The sequence below is a fragment of the Carex rostrata genome, chromosome 25 (genome assembly GCF_964058835.1).
Source record: "Carex rostrata chromosome 25, lpCarRost1.2, whole genome shotgun sequence".
Taxonomy (NCBI): domain Eukaryota; kingdom Viridiplantae; phylum Streptophyta; class Magnoliopsida; order Poales; family Cyperaceae; genus Carex; species Carex rostrata.
Genome location: NC_135942.1, coordinates 6,015,639 through 6,043,350, shown reverse-complemented (window position 1 = coordinate 6,043,350; position 27,712 = coordinate 6,015,639). Strand labels below are relative to the sequence as shown.

The 27,712-nt window shown below is 36.1% G+C and overlaps 1 protein-coding gene across 2 annotated transcripts; it reads right to left on the bottom strand.

Annotated features, from left to right (window-relative positions):
• Positions 1 to 707: 707 nt before the first annotated feature.
• On the bottom strand, positions 708 to 27,432 carry ILA (putative protein kinase regulator ILITHYIA). Of its 2 annotated transcripts, none has more exons than XM_078326329.1 (60): positions 27,112 to 27,432; positions 25,607 to 25,971; positions 25,094 to 25,228; positions 24,419 to 24,800; positions 23,948 to 24,094; positions 23,350 to 23,534; positions 23,126 to 23,252; positions 22,934 to 23,007; positions 22,491 to 22,567; positions 22,351 to 22,387; positions 21,749 to 21,915; positions 21,141 to 21,324; positions 20,544 to 20,621; positions 20,134 to 20,253; positions 19,966 to 20,025; positions 19,549 to 19,671; positions 19,163 to 19,262; positions 18,911 to 19,092; positions 17,413 to 17,715; positions 16,921 to 17,037; positions 16,564 to 16,665; positions 16,322 to 16,471; positions 15,768 to 15,932; positions 15,215 to 15,391; positions 14,640 to 14,762; positions 14,478 to 14,558; positions 14,013 to 14,129; positions 13,507 to 13,679; positions 13,134 to 13,211; positions 12,906 to 13,053; positions 12,421 to 12,543; positions 12,035 to 12,091; positions 11,828 to 11,938; positions 11,181 to 11,372; positions 10,505 to 10,678; positions 10,020 to 10,130; positions 9,866 to 9,935; positions 9,703 to 9,781; positions 9,146 to 9,419; positions 8,644 to 8,766; positions 7,917 to 8,030; positions 7,724 to 7,830; positions 7,594 to 7,645; positions 7,195 to 7,301; positions 6,816 to 6,875; positions 6,609 to 6,723; positions 6,231 to 6,341; positions 6,015 to 6,152; positions 5,604 to 5,726; positions 5,256 to 5,327; positions 4,914 to 5,026; positions 4,394 to 4,552; positions 4,095 to 4,191; positions 3,561 to 3,743; positions 3,002 to 3,196; positions 2,222 to 2,395; positions 1,771 to 1,903; positions 1,352 to 1,430; positions 1,073 to 1,111; positions 708 to 949 (listed from the first exon to the last, which is right to left on the bottom strand). In XM_078326329.1, exons 1-60 carry the CDS (start codon positions 27,224 to 27,226, stop codon positions 946 to 948), a joined length of 7,881 nt encoding a protein of 2,626 aa, XP_078182455.1. In that variant the 5' UTR covers positions 27,227 to 27,432; the 3' UTR covers positions 708 to 945. The 2 variants fall into 2 exon arrangements, with proteins under 2 accessions (XP_078182455.1, XP_078182456.1); XM_078326330.1 differs by having other exon boundaries at positions 18,911 to 19,083.
• Between the last annotated feature and the right edge of the window lie 280 nt (positions 27,433 to 27,712).

Below are 27,712 nucleotides of genomic sequence, written 5' to 3'. Positions count from 1 at the left end.
ATCCAAATTTGAAGTACATGTCACAACTAACAACATTTGAAAAACCCTTCACATTTAAATATAATTTCTTAAACATCTCATATAATATAAATTAAAAACTACTGCAAAATAAAAATTATACTATTGTGTTTGTTCATAAATAATACAATATAACATGTTATATAACAAACTAAAAATGATAACTCTAAATTAGAGTATACTATAGGAAGCTACAAATTTAAAACCTAATAAATATGCTAAAAGATACGTTGAAAGATTTTAACCTCTACGTTATCCCACAAAAATAGTTTTTTTAGGAAAAATATGAATCTAACCCATATTTAATTGATAATCGCAGTTAGAAAGATTCGTAGCTGCATGAGGATGACACAAAAATAGTCACATATCTGGTGCGTGAAACTGATTAGCTTATTAATAAAAACTTCTTATTTATATAAACTCGAGTATTTGTAACATCTTTATCATCAGCCATCATCTAATTTCAATTTAATAGCTAATAATTTGGGTATGTAATCCACCACCTCGAGACACTACACTTGAGTTGGTGAACAGCTTATTTTGCACAATCATATTCACACTTAAGAGTGCCTTGAAAATAAAGGGGACCATGAGATGAGCTATTTATCATTATGATAGGTGTGAATCGTGTGATCACACAAAAGCAACATAGGCATCGACCAAATAGAAGTGCGCACATTGCCAGCAAGTGATAAAAAACAACCGCTAGTTGTCTTAATTAAAAGCTACATTATCCAAAAATATAAATAGTCTAAAAAAAATGGACTACATACAAATTCAATTGGAACAAAAATGCGCAGGTAGCAAAAATGCGCACATAGCAATATGATAAATTCCTCAAAATAAAATTCATTTATCTATATTTAAAGAAGGTAATAAAAACGTACTTGCATGTTTAGTGGTAACCATCACCCATCACTTGTATTCTCACCTCACGAGGCATATGATAAATTCCTCAAAATAAAATTTATTTATCTATATTTAAAGAAGGTAATAAAAACGTACTTGCATGTTTAGTGTTAACCATCACCCATCACTTGTATTCTCACCTCACGAGGCAATCTTTTCATCATCACTGTTCTCACTTTCGTCACTGCATGTTTGACAGGTACTTTTATAATAAAATAGCTGCTTCCAAAATAATTTCTACCAGTAAGTGTGGTACAGGACGAGAGTACAGGTGACTTTTAACAGCAAAAGCAACTCTACATTGTGGGGCAGTAAATATTAGCTATACAGCACCATTTTATTACCAGATAAACCCTTTTATTATGATCCACATATATCAATTATCCGTGACAAAGCAGTACAGGATGAAAAGAAGAGCAAGTACCTCTCTTCCGGAAGCTTTGCAAGTCTCCTAGCATCCAAACCAGTTATATATTTTTGTGCTGCTTGAACATTGTCCGCTCCTACAATAAAAAAAGCTTGCACAATTAGATGACGCCATTAAAAAATAGAGATGCTTCTAATTTTGGATGGATCCCATTTGGCTATAGATTTTACTAAAAGCTGCACAACAATAATTAAATATGTGCTACTACATGCCATTATTTGGATCCTAATTGTCTAAAAATTATTGAATACTGGACCCTGATGGGTAATGATAGTTGTCTAAACCACATGCAACCAAAACAGGACCATTCCAGAAGATACACCACTCAGTCACCTTCCATATTTTCACAAGGCTCTTTATCAAGACTGCATCTAGTCATAATCAAGACCTTCTACTAGGACTTGGAAGAAAAGTACCTTTCGTTAGTTGGAATACATGCAAGGCACAACGTTCAGCTGATAAGCGAACTGGCATGCTACCATCTTTCAAACGCTCCGCAATTGCAGGGCCCAAGTACGATATGTTTGACATCAATGCCATTGGGTTTACCTAATTTTCAGTGACAATGATGGGAGTTAATATCTCGGAAATAGATGAACATTTATGACTACCCCTGCAAAACCTCAGAATATCCTTTATAGCACAAACCAAAATAGAAAACTATAGGACTCAGCCAAGCACCATCCAGAAAAGGTGTTCACTCTAAACCTGTACGTATTAAATTTGGAAAGAGTGACTCGAGGTAGTTTAATTTTTTTCTTCTAAGAAAATGGATTTTAGAAGGTACCTAGATATAGCACTATACTGAGCAGGGGCATTAACTTAAGAATTATCAACAGAGTTAAAATGAAATTTTTCGAAACGAACCTTCGCAACGGCTTTGATGCAGGACAGGGATCTCCTCCTCACTTCACTGGAGTCATCCTGTAAGGCTGAAACAAGAAGCTGGAGAAGCTGATGAGCATTAAGGCTTGCCTCTGACTGAACCCGATAAAGAAGAAGTCTTCCAATTGCCTTGGTAGCCGTTTCACGGATAGGGAACTTTTTATCATGCACATAAAATATTAAGAAGGTTAAAACCATATGAAATCAGTAAATCATATAAATATAGGAAATGGTCTTGTGCCTTAATAAATTACAAGAGTCTGGAGCCTGGATAAACTAGTACTAGTTATTCCTCTTGTTTGGTAATTTTCTCTTTTGGTGTTGGCTAGTTTTATATTTTATTACAGTGTTGGGACACCTACAGGGCAAATAATAATTAGGTTAACAGCAAGATAAATAAACGAGGCATAATTATTGAGGCTTTATTGAAGCAAAATTGTATCAAACTGGGGTTTCTTGGCACAATCAATTTTTTAGGCTACATTTACCAAGCAAGAGTACACTGCAAAGTGATTGTTAAATGACAGGTTAATTAGCTGTAATGGATAAAGCTAGGCTCACCAGCTGAAATTAAAAACCTTCATACAAATTATATATCGCACATGTGCAATAATTATAACTGATATAGAACCCAATGAAGAGAATTAACATATTGATATACTGGAGAACACAGCCTTCAAAGGAGCATGGCAATTGAATAGCAGAAACACAAATAGAATGCCCAACTAATGCTATTAAACAGGCAAACTGCAGCTAATGTACCTTGTCATCTTTCAAGGCGTCTTTAAGGCGGTCCATAAGAGAGGTGAAGAAAGGGGAGAGGCAAAGCTGGGAAGGGCGATGCATGGACATGGATGAGAAGGTCAAAATAGAGCCATGTCTAATGAACCAAGAAGAGGACATGCTGTTATCGATTAGTGTTTGCAGCAGTTCTGTGAACTCGCTCTCTTCCATATACTGCATCACAAGCTCCAAATTAGCATATTCAAGAAAAGCAAGCAGTGTCATTATTTAGTTGAGTGATAAGTGAATCAGAGGATCATCTAAGAAGGCTCTACAGAATATGTCAGGCTTGGTACCTACATACTCAAACTGTACTTGAATGTAATTTGTAGAATTTGGTGGCACAAGTTTTCAGTTCTTAATGTTGTCAGCATTGGCATATTTTTAGGTGGTACCAGAAACTACACCAATGCTAATTATTATCCACGCTGGGTTTACAACATCATCAATGAACAAATAATAATCCCAAATCTTTTCCCTGTTTCCTTCATTATTTTTCTCTCTTTTTTGACTGTGGGTGCTGGGGGAGGGGTTGGACCTGAGATAAAAGGCCAATGACTTTAGCAGCTGAAGAACGGGCATCATCATCCTCAAGCACCAAAATATCTCTGAGGAGAAGACAACCACGAGATCTGATGGCACCACTGACGCTCTTTCCTGCATGCTTTATCACACCTTTTAGGGCCGTCAATACAGCATCTCTAACACCACCATCAGATCCCTACAAATTAAGAGGAAGATTAGTTAAGTGTGTCAAGTAGTATAATACCAAATTATATATTCATATTAAAGATCTGAGGGCCAAGTACTTGCAAAAGTCACTAGACAAATAGTATGGTTATATTCTGTTTTTCTTCACCCATTATGAATCAATGTAGTGCACCAAATTTAATTCTTCTTGACAAAACCACAACCCCAATGAGAAGTTTGCAAATATGTTTCCAGTTGTCCACTGAGGATACTAGTGATTGGCTAAGAGAGATATTCAAACAAGGCAAGGGCTTTTAAGCATACAAACTGAGGATATTAACATGTTTATTCAAGTACGAAAATTGATTTTTTTTTAGTTAACCTGCAGCATGGCCAGAAGGTCACTAACAAGAGGATCAACCCGGGTGCTAAGTGCACTGAGCTTTCCCAGTGCATATGCAGAACTAGCACGAACCGCTCTAAAATGAAAAAATAAAGGGTTATTAATAATAACGCACACAATATGTTAGATGTCAGTGCTAGAATTGTCAGGCTTGCTAAGCTGTGCTGGTACAATATGTATCGTACAATACTATTTTTCTAAACAGTAATGTTGAAAATTAAAAAGAAAATAATAAAACTTCACAATATAAAGCAAGAGGGCCACAAAAGAAACAAAACCTAGTGCTGTCTTGTAGGCATCGCACAAAAGTAGTCTGAAGCTGGGGAAGGAAGGGCTTAAGTGCAATTCCTCCTTTTATAATCATGATAGAGAGAGTTGACAAGATTGCAGCTTTAACTTGCCAAGGGAATCTATCTCCAATTATCCTGATGAGAGGCCTACAAAAGAAATATTACAGATGTTGTAGTTTTACCTTCCAAACTTTATTGGGAGAGAAACATAAACAAATTGCATAGACTCCATTAAGGCCCTGTAAGTAGTGCATATGTTCTCTCTAAAATTGGATTCAATCCAAGTGAAACTAGAGCCCAGGAAAGAAGCCACTCCATTCAAGAATATATTCCCAAACAAAACTTTCCTAAATTTTTGTATGCTATACCACCAATTGGTAACTTTCAAGATAAACAACCTCGGTTCTTTCATAAGTTGATTTCTCAACACCTAGTCAGTTGAAACACTTGAACCAAGTTTTCAAAAACTGATGTAGATATATAAATGCACAACAAAAAGATAAAATACCCAGTAATGGGGACAACAAATTCTCTCAATGTTTTCTCACTTGTCACATCAATCAACTCTCCCAATCCCTGAGCTGCTTGTTCACGTGTCTCAGCGGAACCACTAATTAAACCCTGCAATTTCAACAAAAATAATACCAAACAAAGCTGAAATGCTAACCAGAATGCAGGCATGATCATAAGATAAACCAGGACAACATAAAGGCCCAAAATCAAATAAAGACAACAAAATATACAGCAAGTTCAAAAGAGCAGAGTGTTGCATCTGAATTTTAAGATATAACCGCATTCATTTCTTCAAATCTATTTTTAAAAGCAAAACACACTAGATCAAAGTTAATACCTGCAAGAAAACTGGAAGAATAGGCTGCAATGCTTTAGGCAGACAAAATCCTGGTATAAGAATGGATCCACCCTGTAAAAATTAATTGTAATTATCAGCACAAATATTAAATTAAAAAATCTGTAATATTTTTAGCAAAGCAGATATTTAACAAAATTGTTAACAAACAAGATATTATTGGTTTGACTATCCACAAGACATAATCACACCTTGGAAGTTATTAAAACTGAGATTATACTATTATCCAAATCATCACCAAAATCCGGTACATTATACTTCAATATAAGGCTTAGCGAGACAAATGTTACATATGGTTCTGGACAAACTAAAGCCTGAAACTAAAAGCACCTTTCTCTTCCGTCGCTCCTTATCTCTGGCAGTGGAGACTGCATCACGTACCACCTTGATATATGATGAAAGAAGTTCTTTAGGAACTGAGCCAATCACTTTGCTTAGTGCTTCCCATGCAGCCTAATTCACAAGCATACGAATTAATATCAACTATCTTGATAATCATCAAATTAGCTTTTGGGAAAAGGAAAAAAAAATACTATAGTGAATTTTAAATCTCTACAAACTAGTTTGTCAATTTTCAAATTGTGCACAGACATGCAGCTCGCAAATATGTTTTCAAAGAAACTTTCAATAGTTTCAGTCAACATGCATCGAGCTTTTTTACGAAAACAACTCTATAAATTTCCTGAACTTCAGAGGGGTGTGCTTTATATGAAATGAAACATGGAGAATAGGGATGATTACAGAAATAGTAGCTGAGTCATTGTCGCTTAGTAGAACAATAAGAGTAGAGATCATGTCGGAGGCTTCATCCACCAGATAGAGTTTACTATTTTTGAAGACATAACCTATAAGATAACATGAACCCCTTCTCATCAAAGCCTGCAAACATAAGTTAGCATTATGAGCTGAACAAAAAGAGGAGAGAAAAAGACAGAAAGAGAGAGAGAGAGAGATGACCTGAGTATCAGAAGTTCCTTTGAGCAACTCAGATAGTAAGATCTCTGTGCCTTCTTCATCAACAACAAGTGCAACTGTTTCAGCTGCTTTCTTAGCCAAACTTTGCACCTCCTAATATTGGAATTATATCAAATGTTAGCATAGAAATTATCTTCTGCTCTAAAATAAATTTGGATTCCCAAAAAAGCTATTCTCTCAGGTTTTTGGGAAATAAAGAGGCATAAGCTGATTTCTCCTTTTTTTTTTTTAAGGTTAGTGGCTTCAAAATTTCTCCTTAACACATGTTAAACTAGTGTATAATTTATCAAGGCAACAGGTTGAAATGTCACCTAATAAAACATGTCCTTAAAGAGAAGAATTTATAGCAAGAAAATTTACCTCATCTTCATCGGCCATAGCAATTAGTAAGGCTGGAAGAACGGTGCCAATATGAGGACTTAGACCTGGTCCAGCAACCTCTGCCAATGCTCCTAATGCATGTGCATTAAAAGCACTGAAAATGTAGAAAGTGTCAGAATCAGCATTGCATGAAATATTTAATTAGAAAGTAAAAATAAGAAATGGAACAATGAAGTGTGCACTAACGAGACGGGAGGTTGAACTAGCTTGGGTAATATATGTGGCAACACAACTGAAGTCCTGACGCTGAAAAAAAACATGGATAGAAACAATTAGAATTTCACTTGGGCCTCACCCATTCAGCCACTCAAACTATTGTTAGTACTATTCAAAACAATGTAGGTATAGTATATTAAAATGTAAAAATGAAGGATATTCAACAAAAAAATAAAAATGGAATCCACTGCAAAATACAAAAGTCAAATATGGTAATGTCACCTTCTATTCTAGCTAACAGCAATAAGCTGGACTACTTGGTAATAAAGCTTAGGTAACCAAATTTCATAATTCTCAGACCAACATTGAAATTCTAATAAGGTATAACCTAAGCTAAATTTAGAATAACCTTAATATCTGTTTAAGGCCATCAAGTGCCGTGTCAGAGGTCTCGTCATCTTCTAGAGCACGTAGCAATGTAGGAACAATTTCATCAATGGCTTGCATTCCAGCGCTCTGACAGAAATTTCAAAAAGAATGATATTCCAGACACAACATTAAAAAATATTGTACTTTGAAGAGACCGGGAATTTTTTTTTTGCTTACATGTCTAAATGGAAAACACAATCAAAATCAGTATAACCTTCCTAAAAAATTAAAGTGGGGATAGAATGAAAAATTATGCATGACTTAAACTCTATTAGGTGCACATGTAGAGATTTATGCAACTAATGAGGTTTGATGCAATGCAAAGTGTGCTCCACATAAAGTACTACAGAAGCAGCAGAACAGAATTGAAGAAAAGTACCTTATATAGAGTACTAAATGCTAAGCCAGCAGATTCGCGAACTTCTTGAGAGCTGTCATTTGTCGGGTTTAGTTTTCAAAGAAATATCAAAAAATAACAAAATTTAATCAATCTGAGGAAAAAAACAAACCTATCACAAAGAGCAGTACGAATAGTTGGAATAAGTTCATCCATAAAATGCAATAGCTGGTATTTACCAGCACTTGCCATCACCTCACTCAAACCAATGCACACACCCTGCAAATAAATTGAATGATAGTGAACTAACTGTAGTGAAATTTTGCGCTCATTTCTCTCTATTATTTTGTAACTAAGAGCCTTACCTGTCTCCTGCCAGCATTTGAATCCTTGAGGCCTCGTGATAAGATAGGAATAATTGATGGGAGGACTCTTTCTCCAAGCTTCCTGACCAGTTCACCAAGTGCTCTCCCGGCCACCTGAATATTTTTTAAAGGTCAAGCCATAAACAACATGTATACAACACTTAGGCCAAGGAAGTACCACATTTATGGATGACAAAAATTGGTTTCAATTTTATTTTGTAGGTTGCTTCAAAATTAATAAAACAGGTAGTAATGTACCACATTTTTTTTCAAAAAAAAGAAAAGAAAAAGAAAATATAGGTGTACTAACAACTAAGGTGGTATTAAAGCAATGTATGTGCTGAAACTCATACAGTCTTGATCAGTTCTGGTACTGTAATCGTTCATAGCGGCACAGTAGCATTCTTCCAACAGAATAGGCTAAACTACTTGGTCATCTCATAAGGCCGTTACATTCAGATCTCAACCAATCAAGACAGTGGTGCCATAATGCTTATAGAACAAGTAATTGTACATTTTTTAATGGCAGATCTTGCATATCGATAAACTGCCAACTGACTTATTCATGAAAGGTCACCCCTCAAATTAACCCGAGTTTCAGCAAAAAGTACAAACAATGCTTACATTACAGGAAGTTTTTATACTGGTTTTAAACCAACAGAAAAAAAAATGAGCACTTTTTAAGACAACGACAAAAGGAGAACAAAAAAAGCCAACAAAATAAAACCTGGCGTCGCTCGGATGAAGATGAGGCAAGAGAGGAGATAAGGGTGCTCATCAATACTGGCATTATTTCTTTCAAAGTCCTTGGTGTATTAGACACGATAGTTTTCCACACATGCATTGCCGCCTAAATAATCAGGCAGTACAAAAGAGTTAAAAGGATAAGCCAAAATATTGAGAGGGCTGTAGCTAAAATTACTGATGGACTGGGACAGGAAAGTAAAATATTTGGTGAAAATTTAGGCTCAAACTGTGTTTTCCAAGATATGTTATATCAGATTAAATTTATCACTCAGTACAGAGAGCTGATATCAGTAATATCCGTCCGCTATATTATTGTATCAGCAAAAAAATGCTATGATCATTCTTTTTTTTTTCTTTTCTTTTTGTAGCTTTATGTCTAAGCTTAGAAAAAGCTATTGTGCAAGTAAAGCGGGCTGTTTAAGGCACTTATAGAAAAGTATTAAAGAAAGTAACAAACAAAAGCTATACTACAACAAAATTACCTGGCGAACAGTCAAGCTGACATCAGAACGAACCATGTAAACGGCAGCAAGAACCTCATTACGCTTATCCCTACCAAGCTTTTCAATAATAGCACGGCCATGGGCCTCAGTACTTGATCCTTCATCATCACTACCACCTTCCAAAATAGCCTTGCCAGAGGTCCCAGCCACCTTGAAAAGGAGGTCACCTAAGAGTTCGATAGAGCTTTGACGAAGGCGCCAGTTGTCACTGAAAATGCCATCCTCTATTGCAGGAAGTAACAGAGGCAATGACCTGTTTTATATTCACAGTAGTATGAGAGGACATGTTACCAGTGATTTAGAATGAAGGACAGTGTTATTGAAAACAGAGACGTTTTCATACCAATCAGAATTCAGAATAATTATAGATTACACCTTTCAAAAAAAATTACTATATTGTGCTTCTAAGGACAGTCAGAAACATGCCTTTCCTCTACTTCAAGATATTACTTTTTAACATTAAGTGGGAAGACATGCTTCTCACTTTCTTTTCTACAACAGAAAAAAAGGAGAAGATAATTCAGAAAAATACTGACGTTGTTGCATAATGCTCCACAAAGACATGTCCAGCACAAAGGGCAGCATCACGGACACTCTCATTTTCATCGGAAAGCCCTGAAAAAATAAAACAAACCTATAAGGGACCCTTGAAATTAACATCTGAGAAAACGAAAATAAACAAAGACAATATTTGCTAACCATCCAATATAGCGGGCAGCACAACTTGCAAATAATCCTGGAACATGACTCCGAGAGACCTCGGCAAAAACTGTTTCCATTTAACTTTTGTCAGATATCTGGATTTACAATTAGGACAATGAAAAAGAATTGTAAGTTTACAATTTTTATTAACCTTGAAAAGTGTCAAATAACCATCACGAACAGATGCCTTTTGATGAGAGCAATTCTTAATGACCTCAGGAAGAATCCTTTCGAAGTATTCTTTTCCCAGAGCAGCCAATACCTAGGTTATCAAAACAATGTTAGTGTTCATGATTGTATGACCTTCAAAAATGCACATATATGGCATCTAATTTGAAGTACTCAGATGTTAACAATAACAACACTCATGTATAAGAAAATGAAAAATGAAACCCCACAGCAGCAGAGTCAAATTTCTCATTTCCCCAATCTTCAATTCAGTCGTGAACCTGACCTAAAGTATATTGCTTAATGAAAACCACAACCAGAGCAAAAACAGGACTCAGTTAGAAAAAAAATGAAACCCCAAGAAAATATATAACCCAAAAAAATGATAGGAGAAATATAGGACAATTGACTCAAACTCAGGCTTGAAATGAAACATAGGTAAAAACAAAATTTGGTTTTAGTATTAACCTCACTCAACCCTTGGGCAGCACCAGACCGCTCAACATTGCTGTTATCAGATTTCAGGGTTTCCATTAACCATGAAACAAGATCTGGGAAACTATCTTCGCCCATCCCCCTTATAAGAGATCCAATCGCTCTGGCAGCCACAGCTCGGACCTCCGGTATAGGATCCACCAAAACCTAAAATAAAATACATTCAGCTCAATGCAAAAACATATGAATAAAGGGAACACAACAGCACCCTTTAGGGTCTTGAAATGCAAAACAGTTAGTTGGATGATAGTATGCCAAATTTTGGTACTAGATATTAATACCTTTAATACGACAACACTTCTTGGAGAGGCTAGCATAAAACCAAGTTTCTTCTTAAGTCAAATCTCATTTATGCCCTTAATATATATTATAATGTGTCGGTCATCACAAAATATTCTTCCTTCAAATTTGAGGTCTTTTCTCAACTTTTATGTCAAAAGTTTGGAACCATACAGTACCAATTCACTAGAAGACAACAAGAAGCGTCACATGGACTGTTAACAAATTGCATTGCTTCTTGTCCTGTCCTCATGTATACTTCCTGTTATTTTACCCCCATTATTTACCCTTTCAATCATTTTATTGTCTTTTCTTTTGTGAGTAGCAGTATGCGAATCCATGACTTTCCAAATTTAATTTTTTAGCCTACCTTCTTCACTTCAGGAAGCAACAGGCCAATGTATGGTATCATGTCGTTGGGTTCAGTTACAAGTGAACACATGTTTCCAACAATCTGAGCAGCCTTCTTTTTTGCTTCAGCGCCTCTCTCTCTCAAACCTCTATGTACTATTGGCACCAATAAAGCAAGTGAAGGTGCATCTATCGAGTTGATAAATGTTGTCTGCAATACCCAGCAAAAGAAAAATTATGACATAGCACCTACTATGAAGGAAAAAAAGTCCATAAACCAATTTCAGATCTCTTCTGATTAGTTTTCAAGTTTTCTATAAGCATCTATCGAGTTGATAAAGGTTGTTGTAGTGTTTATTCGTGGGGTTGACAGTTTTACCACTGATGTGAATGATGGTTTTACCACCACTAAAATAAATTTTTGGCTAAAAGATTATCTAAATTAAAGTTGATATTTCTCAAAAATTTCATAATACAAGGGACTTGCAAATTCCTTTTCTGAGCAACTTTAAACATAAAGTTGATACTCTTAAAAGTTAATTTTCTAAACATAAAATTCCTTCGGAGAATTCAAACACCAAAAATCAGACCTGGCATGACATATCTCAGTGAGGCAAAAAAAAAAAAACAGAAATATTAAAAAATGGAGTGCTGAAATAAACGAACTTGAAGAAGGATATCAAGAGAAAGCTTGGTATATGCATTGGGATCATTGAGACTCATCAGCAGGGTAGGAACAAGCGTAGCTATTTCAGGGTTCTTTATCACACTACCAACCTGATAAAACAAACAAACATGTTCTCAGCATAACAGCAAAAGTGGTGCCATATCAAACTCAATGGAACTGGATTGAAACAAATTAGGATGTTTGACCTGCTGGAGAGCTGTTTGACCTGCTGTCTGAACCTTAGGATGTGTATCTGTCAAAACCTAAAATGATAGCAAGCATAAGAAGAGATAAATAAGTTGGAGGACCACCTTAACTGACCATTTCCAAAAGCTTATCCATTGAGAAAGAAAGGTTTACAATTTTAGATTACTAACACCCGCAATATGTGCATAATTGTCAGCAGAAGTTATATGAAATAGAAGGCCACGAGACAATTCAGATTTGAACTAAAGCAGATCACTTCATATAAAGCAAATTTTATTAACAAGTTGATCTAAATGATTAGCTTATTTTTTGAGATAAGATCTAAATGATTAGCTTATAATTCCAGGTCATTTTATATTATATTTTATTTATCATTAAAAAAAACCTCAGTTAATTTAGGAACAATCTTAGGCAGGCATTGAGAGAGCTGCTGAGGTGCACAATATGCCATGGCACCAAGCAGCTGTACACTGCTTTGCTTTGTTCTCCATGCTTTATCCTCGAGTCCCTGACAAGATATAAAAAAAGGAATCAAACCAATTATTGAAGACAAACCGACAATTTTGGATAACAGCAGACGAAATATATATTTAATACTTGTAAGAGGCAAAAGAAAGAAATAGGTTTATCTTAATCAAACAAGAGCTTGTGAATTTGTAACATGTTCAGTCAACACCTTATGTTCAACATAATAGAAAACTTCAAAACAACATAGAAAACAATTTTAATTTTGAACACTTATATTGGTTGCAAATGCAAGCATGATATTTGCTATATAACATATTTGCTTCACTAGGTATGTCAAAAATGCAAAACAAGCACAATACGGTTTGAAAAAAAAAATAACCATAAAAAAGGCAAATATAAAACCTTCAAAAGAGAGGGAAGGATGAGCTTGACTCCATAGCCAGTAAGCTGAGACATCATTGCACGAGCAGCACATTCAGCTGCCTCACGCACTGCCAGAACTTGATCGGAAAACGACACCAGAAGCAAAGGTAGCATTTGGATCACATACCTACAAAAGAATAAAACAAAATTCCAATCCAAAATTCAGCAAGTTTACCAAAATAAATAGTAGAAATTGTAGAAACTCACGGTTCAAACAATTTCCCGAGCTTATCACAAAGGCATTCAAATCCAAGTAAGGCTCCCTCGCGTGCTTTAGCCGAATTTCTGGACAAGAAATGTAATGACGTTACGATAAAACTAATTAGTCAATTCAAGCAAAAGCATATCTGGTGTATATCTTGAGTTTACTGGAAAAGAGATCAAAAAAGGAAAAGGAAGGATCTCAAATACAATTTCAGATCATCTGTATGATTTCTAATCTAGACTGATAAGTGGTAACCCTTTGTTATGGACCAGCCCAAACTGTTACCACTGCAGGCCAGCAACTATTCAGTTCTGTTAATGCCAATTTCAAAGAATGGAAAAACACATGTCGTGCTTAAAAGGGTCAAGAAAAAACCTGTCCGTAAGGCTCTGGCGTAAAACAGTCACAATGCCATACTTCTTGAGACAGGAAATACGAAACCCCTTAACAACACCAGCAAGTCCAAAAGCTGCTCCACGGCGTTCCCCATATTTTTCACTCTTCAGCATTTTCTCCACGAGTCTGTTTACCAGTTCTTGGCCTTCTTTCTGTTAATAGTAGCATAAATCTCAGTTAAATCAAAATACCAGACCAAAATTGATTCCATTGACTAGAAGAAAGAATCATAATTTAATTTGCTGTGCTAAACCAGTACCGACATGCACAGAGCTGTACCCATTAGCAACTATCCAAGAATGGGAACAGAACCAAAAAGGTCAAAATAGCTACTGCTAATGACTTTATGAACGAGCCAACATAATAACCCTTCAAGTGCAACATAAAAGCAGCATCCACAGAAAGAAAGTAAGAAAGATTCCAATGCTTTTTCTAAGAAAAATAGAGCTAGACATAATGAAATGAAACAAAAATGAGAAAAATACCTCTTTGGAAACCACAAGGGGAGATAAACAGTCTGATACAGCTCTCTGAACAGCCTCTGAGGGGGTGTTCAGAACATCCAACAACTTCTCGACAACATTGTGAACTTTAGGATCATCCTATCATTATTATAATCACCATTAACATACTGAACATAAATATTCTAGAAAGAAGCAGCAACCTTCCTTTATTTTGGGCTGTTCTGTCTTTGCTCTCGAGTCTATAAATGAGCCAAGGCTCTAGTCAAGGTCAACTTTTGAACCCACACATGTGACTAAAACCAACAAAGAGGTAGGCACCTTGCTTTCTTTTGCTTTGGCTTTGCCCAGTGTTCATTAATGGACTGAAACTCCATTGTTCTGGCCGAAAGCAGAGGCCCAAAGGAACTCAAAACGGTTCAAAATTAACTAGTACTGCATAAACCGGTTGCTAATCTAGTAAGCAAGATGAGATAAAGGAAACAGCACCTTAGCTAGATGTTTTGCAAGAGCACCAGTAAAAATTACAACGCCCTCTCTTACCAGGTCATACTTCTCTTCATCCGAGGACTACAAAAAGTACAACTTTTTAATAAAAACTTCCTAAAAGTTCAAAATGAGCAAATAACATAGCCTAGAGGAAAAAAGTACCTTTTTGTTCAAGTAACTTTCAAAAATAGGGAACAACAAGGGCACATTATCTTTGCCATGCTTGTCAATAATCAATATACCAGCATTTATCATCCTTGCACGGACATCCATGTTAGGATCCGCCTACATTTTACATGTCGATAATCATGAATTTTTCATGTATAGATACAAATTACTAGTGCCATGCATGCTAAAGTACATAAATTTTTCCACAAGATTGAAGTGTAGATGCTTAAGTTAGACCATATCCATGACTAAAGCACCTCAATTAGAAATTTAAAAGGAAGCCCAAGAAAAGACAGGACCAAACAGATCTCAAAAGGGACTCCATGTTATTGCCATGCAGACACTAGTCTCAACCGGTCAATCAAAAGGACTAGCACTAGAATGCTTGGACCAAGCTACCTCTGAAAATGTTTTTTTGTTTATACATGTGTGTCCTAAGTTGGGATGAAATTCCTTGAATGATTAAACCCTCAATACGCTCAACAATCAGTGGAGCACCTTAAACACCTACGAATTCTAAAGGAGACGAACAACATAATTAATATCAAAGAAATAAGGGAAAGGCTAACCAAGGCACGTGATATAAGAAAGGTCATCACAACAGGCAAATCTTTAGTTGTCAACACATCAGCAGCAGAAAGTAGAGCTAAGGCGACCCCTTGTCTCCCAAGCCAGCATGAATCAGTCAAGTCTAATCCATTACCAAGATCTCTAATGTACATCGAAAATAGAGTAGAAAGTGTCTCCTGCATTGATCCATAAAAAAAGAAGCAAATTTATAAATTGAAAAGAAAGAGAAAAAGGAAGATCAATAATTATGTGCCAATTGACCATGCTGGTATATTCCATAATACAGGTGAAAGTAGAGAAAACAATCTAGTTTTGATTTTATTGTCCTTGTGATATTTAGAAAGGATAATTTATTTTCTGAAAGAGCTAAGAGAGAAAGTTCTATGCAAGCCTTTTATGTCCATCAATACAAATTACTATGAATCAGAGTGAACTAAGGCAGTATTGGATGATATAGACATGTTTGCACAATGCTTCTGTTTTATATCACAAAACTCCAGTTAAGAAAATCAAATAGAAGATTTCAATAAAATGAAAAAGAAGAAGCCTTACTTGCATAGTGCTAGGGTGTTCATCCAAAACAGCAGCCAATGCCTCAGCAGCAGCAGCCCGAACATTGTAATTTGAATGGCACAGGCCATCAAAAATACCTGAATAATCTATCCCCATTTCAAAACCAAATTTGTCCCACAGCTCTTCTGCCAGTTGAGTTACCCCCTAGATGTATCACGCAAAGTACATTAGCAAAAGAAATATTGCTTGTACACAGTTCAAATTGAATGAATGAGCAAATTTTAAGGAATCAGAGCGAAACTATAATTGAACACTTACGTCTATAATATATAATATAAACAAAAAATGTACACCAGATTACAAGCAGGGTTTAGCTAGGATAACGGAAATAATAACTGAAGCACAAAAAAAATTCAGGCACAGCAAATTAAGCTCACAGTAAAAAGAGTCTCCCCAAAAAGGTAGGAGCCTTAGAGTGTAGCTAAAAACAACTCAGCACTAATGCAAGGATAAAATATTTGCCTAAAACTGAGCTCAGTCCTGTATAAACTAGAAAGAGAAAAAAAGAAATCAGCAGCCCAATCAGAAACTACCTTTTCTGGATCATGCAACGCAATCCAAAGGCTCGTTACCACTTGGAGGTTTTGTGGCTGAGATCGAACAGAGGAAATAGGAATGCATTTTATTGCATTCAAACAGGAGATCCTGACATGCAAATCCTTTGCGTAAACACCACCCAGAGCCTATATAAAGCACAAAACCAAGAGATTTGAATCAAATGTATCATTAACAAGAAAAAAGAACATGACCATAACAATTTACACAGTAAGCTTACAATTGCCAGCTCGTCACTCCGCAAACCTAAGCACAGTTCATTCAGCATAGGACTGATCAAAGGTTGATAAGAAGGGCTAACACTCAACACATGATAGAGGACCTGCGCAGAGAAGGATGAAATCAATTAGAAAGTAGTAACAAAAAGGAGCTTAGCAGTACTCCTGTACCATTTATGGTACAAAAATTCAGTACAGTGCACAAGGCTATAAATTAAATCTTCAATGGGTCAACATTTATATATATGGAAAATCTCAGTTCAAACTCCAAGTAGCACTGACAAGCCTATCCTGCCCGTCCATTTTATGGTACTACTAATAGTTTCAAATCAAAATATATAGGTACATTGTCTGCTTACTGTTAACATGCGTGGCCTGGGGAGAGGCAATACAGGATCCAAATGCAATGATAGAATTCGAAGAAGATCATCATGAAGCCCCGTCTTTTTGGATGAGAAGAGAATCTTCTCAATTATCTATTTTAGAAAATTGTGAAACCACTCAAACATGGCATAAAGAACATCATACTTAAATCAAAATATGGTAGAAAGACAAAGCTTTCAAACTTATGTTATTCATATCTTTCAAATGCGCCAAAACAAGCTTCAATGTTAGATAGTTGCCAGAAGAACTTAGCACCCACTTATAGCAAAAATTTGAACATAATTTGTCGGTAACTTCATCACTACATCATTTGAACACAAATAAGAGTTTCCCTTTTTATAACGAACAATAAAAAATTTAGATTGTTTGTGTGTATGATGATATTTTATAAGCAAATTCAGATACTATAGTTGCGTGAACACCAACCACTAGAAAAAATAAACATGAGATGTCTGTATCATTGTTACCGGGAAAATGAAAGTAAATGTATCTGCAGGAAGAGACCCAGACTTGCATGCAAGCGATAGCCCCGTAACTATCTGATCAAAAAGGCCAGGCGATGTTTTCTTTGCATGGTTTTCTCTTTCATTCACCGGTGCAAGGTCTAGTACCAAGATGGAGTCTTTGTTGGAGGTTATGCGTAGAGCAGCTGCAATCTCAGTTGCGTAATCACAGAGAGGAGGGGCTGTGCATCGAGCAAGATTTAGCATGGCTGAGAAGGCTGCATCACTGACTATTGGAGAAGACAGTAGCGGATCCACATATTTCACCTACAAAGAACGAAAAACAAAACGGTTGGAACAATTTCCAAGAAAAATAACGTAAATTATTGCGGCATACAAATAGGAATAAAGGGTTCTTTAGCAAGGATGTCAACACCATACCAGCAATGCCTAACAATACTACAGAACTACACTTGTTCATTTTTTTCGATGGTTTAACAGTGTTAGCAGTTTAGCGGACCTCAGGGGTTAGCAGTGGTAAGGTGGACAATAAGCCACACCATGGCATGTTTTATAAACAAAATATATTACAAATCTAAACACAATACCATACCAAAATATCAATTCCACAACATATTATCAAATCGCAAACACAATATAACATCAATTATACTCAATAAAACATAACATACGTCAAATTAACCAAAAGTACACTGCTTTTCTTACTTCAAACTTCAAGATCATATGAAAGGGTTTTTTATTTCTTTTCTTTTCTGTTCAAGTAGTGTAGATGCTTCCCGGAAGAAAAGGCCATTTACAAACAAAAAGAAAATACAATATGGGCCTGTAGTGAAGTCTGAGCCTTAAATATTTATCTAAATATGAAAGCCCGACATAAAAAACCAGCACAAGTAATGTCATGTCATGTTTTTTTGCTTTATCGTCAGCATTTCACAAATAAAATATACTGCAGTTAAGTTGCACATACCTTACCCCAGGCTTAAAAAAGTAATGTCATGTCATGTCATGTTTTTTGCTTTATCAGAAGATCCTTTAAGTTGCACATACCTTACCCCAGGCTTAAAAAAGTGCCTTAAGTCCACTATTTATCCTCGAAACATATTGGCTTGCGACCATATTCTAGTTTGGTCCTGTACTGTAGATAGTTGTACTGATAATATAGTATGCTAGGACCAATTACAGAGCAGGTACAAACAATACTATATGATATTGATAAACCTACTTTATGTGGCTATCTTATTAGCTAAATACAAAATATTTTCTTTTTCTTTTTCCTTTGTTCAATTTTGTCTTGGACAATTGTTAGCTTGTTACAAGGTATGGACCATCACATCCAATACTATTTCTTATAACCTACAATACAATTCAATTCAAGTGCACTGGCAATTTATCTATGCGATACCTACCAAAATCAAGAAGTGCAGATAACTTCTAATCCTCCATGGATACAATAAAAGCATAAATAATGATGATAATCAGTAAAGAGGACAAATTCACTCACCAGGGAAGGAAGCTGACCATGTGTGTAAACTGGATTGGCCACAGCCAACTCACCAAGAGTTTCAAGCATGAGAGTCAGATTATTTTGCACAGATCTGACCTTCTCTCTTACAATGGCTTCCTCTTTCAATTGGAGCCCACGGGCCTCCTCTTTTGCAGTTTTACCCTTGTCACCTGCAGCAGCTGTAAAGGACTTGATGTACTATAATTCCATTGAGGGTATATTTAAAAAGAAATGCTGTGAGGTTATTACCAGTCTTTTTTGCCAGTTTTCCCGTCTCTTTCCTCCCTGTTGCAGTAGCTTCTTTTCTGACTGCTTCCCTTTGCATAGAAGCACCACTTTTATTAGATTCCTTCAAAATAAGGAAAATGACAGATCAAAATATGCAAAACAGAAGATTGCAACAACACAGAATAGCAAGTACAAGAATTTTGTTAACACATGCTTCTAGAGTATTTTCTATTCCAGAGCATCCACAGCATTCTATATTTTGTTTTTAGATTTTGGCAGGTAGGGGCTGTTCAACAATTTAAATAAAACAATGCCGGGTCCTGAACGAAATTACAGATATCCATGATAACAATATATATAATTCAATGTCGACTAGTGGAAAGTTCAAATGTGGGAAAGAAATGTACCTCATCTTGATCGCCATACATACGAAAACGACCTTTCGCAAGGCGAGTGTTTTTTGCAGCGATGGTCTCGGCAATATAAACCCCTTGCTCAGTCGACAGCTCCCCTTCTGGTGTGTAAAATATCTGCATCAGCAAGCAATCAGTTGGGTCTTATTCAAGAATACAAGTGCAGTTTGGGTAAAGATTCCAATACAAGAAAGGCCAGGGTAAAAAAAATTCTGTAAGCGGAAGCACGAGGACAGCCAGGGTGCAGTGCAAAAATATGAAAGAAAGAAAAAAAAATGTCTGTAACCATCAGATGAAAGAATATTTTAACTAAGGTGATAACAATTTTGGTTCTCTTTTTCCTTTTTCTGAAGGTGGGGTATCACAGAACACATTCCCACTATGGAAGCTATATGATGTGAAAGAATTTACCTTGACATCATTCTCCGATAAACTATCATGTAAAAGGCGGTCCTGAAGTTCGCTAAATTGCTGAAAGACAATAAAGAGAACACAGATGAAATTTCACCTAATGCAGAATCAACATTTCTTGTCCTAACAAGCACAAACCCACCCACCTACATAGAAAGAGGTACTAACCTTCTCAAACTCTTGGAATGTATCATTAGGGGTTATTGACATCAGAGTTGCCAACGACCAACATGCTGCACGTTGTTCTAGGGTATTGGGGCTCAATAATCCCATATCTCCAAGTAATTCCTGAAAAAAATAAATGATATAGATGATTTATATCTGAAGCAGAGAGATTTTTAAAGGATCAAAACATCCAAGGTGACCAGAAAAAAGGAAGCCCGGTAAAAGTAGCAAAAAGGAATAGAATTAACTAAGATACATGTCAAGCCATTAAGGGCCACTAGAAGTGTCTCTGGTATACTTGCTCCAAACCATTGCAAGTACTACCAGGCAGTACTGTGTGATGTAATAAACCACGTAGCTTAAGTTAAATCAGTAAGACCCTATGCTGCCAAAGTAGAGAATGTAAATAGTACCTCAGAAATTAACTTGATGTTTTCGGCGACCAGCTCAAGTATATCATGGCCACGAGTATGCAAAGTTCTCTGAAGCCTCTGTTTTAATGTGCAAAATAATAAAAGAAAACACAAATTACCATTCATTTCTCCGTTTGCAGAAGGAAAACAGTACATAGTAAATATATGCAACAAGTTAGCATTTATGTTACTTTTAAGGTTGACTTATCTTGATGTTTTAGAATAATTGTGCTCCCACTTTTACTTAAGCATGTCAACAGCTAATAACATAAACAACTATGAAATAAATTCAAATGGATTGATTATCTATAAGAAACTAGAATGAATGAAATTTTGGTCCTTAAAGAGTGGTAGCAAATGACACACAAATATCTAAAATTAAAAGTATGGCCGCATTCAAACATGATATGATCCAATTAAACCCAATACCAATATAACTAGCATGACATATTTCCAAAGGCACTGAACAGGTAGTTTATCTAAAAATAAATAAATAGTATTGGCTGCTGTGATTCAAGAACTAATCCTTAAAAGAAATGCGCACTTAAGATGCTGGTTTCTGAAACAAATATCTGATAATGGAAAGAAATAATATACCTTCCAAACACCTTTTGGGTGACTTAAGCTGGTGATGCAAGGATGGTGTGAGCATAACATAACACAGGAATAAGAAGATTTGCTGGCTGCAACCGCATAAGGTGCAATCAAAAGTAAACATCTCACTAGTACCTCAGTAGATGGAATAAAAAGTAGCTGCGGGTCCCCTGAATTTTCTGACTCACTACAAAGAATGAAAAAAATAAGAGAACTCCACGATTAAGTAGATTAAGAGGGGACACTAAACTGGTGTAATGCAGATTACAGTACAGTTTGTGCCATATCTTATATCATTTGGGGTGTACTAGTTGGACATTGTCCATTCTTTTCTCTCCAGCTTCTTGATTAATCTTTTCAAATTTGCAAATTTATTGAGCCATTAATGATATTTTTTTCTAAATAACCGCATATTTATGAACTTTGACACCAACAAAAAGTTCAACAAACCTAAATAATGATAACTAACACAGTTCAAATGCAGATCATGCTCCAGAAAAGAAATAAAAATCCACATTTACAAAGCAAGCTATTTCCAATTCATATCATCCAATTAGGTCATTCCTTTATCACAAAATCCAATCAATCTTTGATCTTGATAAAAAAGTTACCTGATTTTAAGAAGTTCCATCTTTTCTCCAACTAAGGAGAGCCAACTCAAAAGCTCTGAAAGAAAATCTACTGCCAGGCCAGAAGAGGAAGAAATAATCCTTTTGGTTGCATTTTCTGTTACCTTCCTCACATCCCAACTCGGATGGCATAGCATATGAAGTACCAACTGTAATTGCAGAAATTACTAAAAGATTAGCAACTTTTATGTAGGACAGTAAATTACATTATGCACCACATGCACCAAGCCTAATTCTAACTTCTTTTGTTTGATGCCAAGTTCCGTACCCAAAAAAAAAAAATGTTAACTAAAACTCAGGACAGGTACGCGTATATGTACATATTGCATGCTAAAGATGGACTGAACAGTGTAATGCCTGGAACCGTTGCTTGGTTGGAGTCCACAAGGATTTCAACTAATTGTGGCTTTGTTCATTACTTCATTCAAAGTGGAAGTGAATAGAAGAATGACACCAACAAAGCTCAATGCAGCATAACAATACTAACAAGAGCACGAAAGAAATCAATTCTAGCTTTGGCTCCAGAATAACTGTGCTATCATCAGTCCCTAATGCTAAGTCTATACAAGATTAAGTTAACTCACCTGCAGCAATGGCTTGACAGACAAGTGCTCCTGAACTCTGCAATTGAAGATAAAAGAGTTATAAAGATAAGATTTGAAATGAGGTCTGTTTTGGTTTTACAAAAGAAGAATTTTAGGTAAGCACAAGAGAAGCGAAAGACCTGTAAAAATTATCCACAAGTAATACTTCAATAAGATCCACGCAGGTCATACAGTCTTCGCTTGATAGCTTCGAAACCTGGTACCATCACATGTATGTTTAGATATTTCCCAATTGAAGGTGAAAACAATTTCTCATTAGCATACTTGATTTTTTTGGGCTTCTGCATACATAATTTCAACACACTAATTCAACTGGTATAAAAACTCAGCTCCAAAATTGTAAAGAAGAAATAACGAATGAAAACAAAAATCAAAACAGTGCTGACTGGAGATCAAACTTGTCCAACCAGTACACATCTGCTCTGCTTGGAGCCAGCAAGGCCACTACCAGCACAAGAATGACTCCAAGTCCATTATTATCATCTATGGGCTTAGAGTTAAAGCCATTTACTACTGTAGAAAAGAATGCAAATTGGAAAATTGAAGTTAACTTAATAATTACCAGCTGAATTGATACAAGTGAAGATTCATTCTGAGCAATCACCGCCCAAATCTTCTCCTTCACCAGAGTACCCTCTGTAAAGTCAAATCCAGGAAAAAAAAAATAGAATAAATGAATGCACAGGTAAGAATACAAGCAAATATCAAAAGTAAGATGGTAACACTTTGTTGGAGAAGTTGAAGTAATGTGAACCTGCTTTTGAATCAACAGAAACAATCTTCCCTAACGCAAACAAAGCATAGATACCATCCAGCCTTTGTGATGCTTTGGTAAAGCCCATTTTAACCAACTGAACTAAGGAATCCACTAAAGAAGAAACCTGGGCAAAATGCAATTTAGTAAATTGCTCTAAATCTAAAAAGTACCGAGGAAATTGTATGTACAAAAAATATTAAAAATAAAATACTATATCTAACTCTAGTTAATGAATCAGTGTGCTTGCACATAGCTCGCAAACATCTAAGATGGCTCTTTCTTAGAATTTCCTTTTCCTTGAGGCCCGATGAAATAAAGGAGACTACATCAGGTTGAACAGCCTCAGCAGACGCAGAGACCCAAGAAGTCAAAGCCCCTAAAATTGCCACCTTTACTTCCTCAATTCCTGTAATTAAACATGATAAAAAGATGAGCATAAATTTGACAAGCAATCTGCTCCTAATAAATAGCCAAAATTGGGGGATAAAAAATGACATTACAAGATCCAGTTAAAAGGTTGATGATATTTGGACACATAATCATTTACAAACTGCTTATTTTTTCAGTATTCAGGTTCTGTAAGACATATATCATGTGCTTTCCTCAAATGTTCCCTTTAACAGTGAAGGGCAATTCTTTTTCCCTACTCCACCTATCGATATTTTAAGCAAACAAAAATGTTGTCAATTCAGACATTTATGGTAAAAGGTCTTTCAAAGAAACATTTGACAATAGAGACAAATTGAAGGTAAAACTGGTTGTTCAGAGGGATTATCTCTAATTAAGCCAAAATGAAAACAACACGAAAAAGGAAGGTACCATCATCTTTATAACAAGAGAGAAGGAAAGTAGTAATGATGGGAGCAATTTTGTTTAGCTGCTTTCCAGCTGGAGACTTTGAAAGCTCTTGTATACAATTAACCATCCCAATTCTTTGGTATGGTAGTTGTAGTTTCCCCTCTGATCCTAAAAGGCACAAAAAATAAATTGTTTCCAATGGATATATTAGATAAAGCTTACATATGCACCAATGGATTACAAATAACTAGAAAAATGGCACTAAAAATACATTTCAATTCATTTGGCCAATGAGAAGACTCTCTAATAATTTGGTTAAGAGTAGCAAATACCATATAGTGGCATAATGGGTTCAGAAAGCACGCCTGTACTATTTTTCATAGATGTGCAGTGAGCTGAGATTGAGGTCAAAGTTCTCTTAAACGAACCCAGAAACATAATTATAGAGAAGGATCCAAACCAAACAATATCATAGTAGGGAATAAATTGTACCTCCTATTATGGCCTTTATAGCATCAAACATTGATGGAAGAGTATCCGGATCACTGGATTTTTGACTTAAAAATCCAATAATGCTCAACGCCTTGGCCCTTCTATCTTCATCAGCATGCCTAGCTTGAGAAAGGACTACTGGAAAAAACTCCATAGCATACTTGCTAAGGTCAAGGTTGACACTTCTAAACAGAGAACCAATCGATTCCAATACAATCTCTGGGTTCCTTTTGAGCATCTTGATACAAGATGGTACTAATATAGTTTTGAAATCTTCATGCTCCATGTGCGTGAAAAGTGGATGGAAGGCCTCGCCTAGTGCTTGCGGGGGCCTCTCCTTTGCATTCAGTACCGATTTCATGTACATATCAAGGAATGTGGTCTGCGTAGAGAGAGAGAGAGACAGAGAGAGAGAGAGTAGAAGGAACGAGAGGGTGCTTGTAATTAGGCCCAGAATTTGCAAATAAATAAGCAGTAGCATTTGATCTTTAAATGCTATAACTGCCAGCTGATACGTGCTGGTAAATAACAGGATGTGTCAGGCCTTGAAAGATTTCATTTCCTTTTTGCATGAATTGTGAATTGGTACAGGCACAAGGACTGCTTTCTTGGTCTGAGTCAAAGCAAAATAGTAATCCTTGAAAATACTACAAGAAGAATGATGCCAAAGTCTACCTTGTTTTCAACAAAGAGAGAAGGAGAGGCCAGAGAGAATTCAAGTAAAGCTGTTATAAATGCGGGGCTATCTCTAGCAGAAATTCTTGATTCTTTCAGCTCCTCCACATAGAGCTTATAGGTTTTGCCAGATTGCTACAAATACAAGAAGTATAGAATTGTGCTATGTCAAAAGTAAAGAATTAGCAGTTATCAAATGATCAAGAATGGTATGAACCTTTTATGTCTTCTTGAGTATATAAAATTACAATGCAAAGTATCATGCACTATAGCAGCCATAACCAGTAACCAGTGAAGTACTAATTAAGTACCCGGAGACTGCTTGGATAACACCATTGTGATCCAACTCTTAATTTTTAGTTATGTTTACTTGTGATTCTCAAATCACCCAACTTTATTTACACAGCCAACCCTATTTTGCTTTTTTTCATAAACTAAGATGATTTTCTTTTATTATTTTGCACACTGCTTCAAAAAAAGAATCAGTGTTGATAAATTAAAAAGGGAAAGTACCTCGGACAAAATACGAGAGAACAGTCTTTTACATGACCGAATCGTGCCAAGCGAACCCTGCATGACAGCTTGGTAAAGCAATGCCTGAGCGGAAGCTAATCTCGAGAAACCCCCTTTAGAAACAGGCCATTTCATAAGGAGAGAAGACCATTTCAAAAGCCTGTAACACCCAAATGGGCTCTGACTTTTTGAGGACCTCTCCATTGACTGAACCAGAGAGGCGGCGAAAGATTTCATGAAGGCCGATTGATTTAGAGATTGCGTGACAAGGTCATCCACCGCCTTTGTTGATGGCCGGTCATCATATAAATTTACTGTTTGAAAAATTATTTCGACTAATGATGACGCTTCTTCAAGAGATAACTCTGGATACAATGACAAAAATCAAAAGTTCAGTGCTAATTTTACTAAAGTGCCATAGAATGTACCTAGATATACTGACAAGTACCAAGGCCAAGTCCTTATTTTATTTTATTTTTGTTTATGTATTTTTTCTTCTTGCTTTTGTTGTACTGAGTTGAGCCTTGAAAACCTCTTAGCCAAAAGTAGCTGAGACTGACTAATATAGATTGAGTCTAGTTACTGGTATGTACCACCTAGTATGTCCTTGTACCAACTCAGGGCGGATCCATGTTAAGTGAATGGGGGACAATTCATTTTCAAAGTGTTTGTAACTATACATGATTTTTTTTATATAGTTTTAGAGTAAAATGCTATAAATACTGTAAAATTGACCCTCATATGCAACATGAAATTTTTATATGATTGACCCCCATAAGTTGAAAGTCTGGCTCTGCCCCTGTACCAACTGACACAAAAGGTGCAACTATTGGCTGTTCACGGTCAATTCTACTATGAAAATTTTCATTTTACTGGTTCCTATGATTGGACCTCAAGAAAGAAATAACATGAGCAAATTGTCAACTATTTTTAGAGAACATATCAGAGAACATAAGAAAAGTTAACTTGTGCAACAAAAATAAATACTTCAGGGAACAGTACAAAAGAAAGAGGCCTGCTAACAATCGCCCCAGGCAAAAAAAGTCTTTCCCCAAAAGAAAATCTTGGTTGTGGAGAATAAAACTATCCAAATAAATAGGTAAAAAAATGAAATCAAGTCCAGTATCTTTTCTACCAATTGAGAACCACCAAGAATACTGACAGAACGAGATAAGCAATTGTACCATTTAATCCAAATATAAGTTGCTGAGGGAACATCTAGAATTGACTACATGCACATAAATTGCAAAAATACCATAACACTGTACAAAACTTCATAATTTATACATTATTTGCACAAAATTGTGCATCGTTTTAGTTAGCTACATAGCATTTCACTTATAGTAAGCTAAGCAGATGCATAAATTTTATAATTTACATGTGCTTTAACCAATCAGAACAGATATAAACTATTAAAACAAACTGTAAAATTTCTCTACTGTTTCTCAAGGTCGATCCATGACAATGGATGGCAAAATCAAAACTAAAGAATGAAGAAAAATGACCTGAACTCTTGACTAGAGGAAGAAGCTTCTGCTGAAAGAGAAAGATCCGCTGCTTAGTAGAGGAAGAGGAAACCTCCTCAGCGGCAGCTCGCAACACCTCCATTGGTTGCGCCATTCGCGGAGGAGAGAGAACCACAACTGTTTAAAGTCCCTCGATATGTAGTAATAATGTATAGATTTGAGGATTTTCGATTTTTTTTCTCTTTTTTTATATATATTTTCCTCGTCTCACTCTGGCTCGATGGGCGATGGCAACGGGGGGAGTAGGGGAGAACTAGGGCTTTGGTGAGAGTCGGGACTGATGAAACGAGGAGAGAATTTATTGGGACGAAAGTACCCCTTGCTGTTTGACAAAATAACGAGTTTGTCCTGAGCAACTTGAAAGAGAATGTTTTTGCTCCGGGCTCACTCTTGGGCCAAGTTTGGAGGCCTGCTGGGCTGACAGTCTGACACACCGGGCCACAAAGCTATTTTTCTTTTATAAATATCAGAAAACGAACTACGCCATACGGTCCTAAACTGGAGGGGAAGCGTATGCTCTTTGGAGTTTTTCCGTGCAGAGCTTTTAATCTAGTTCGTTTGTTTCGGATCAGACGGAACA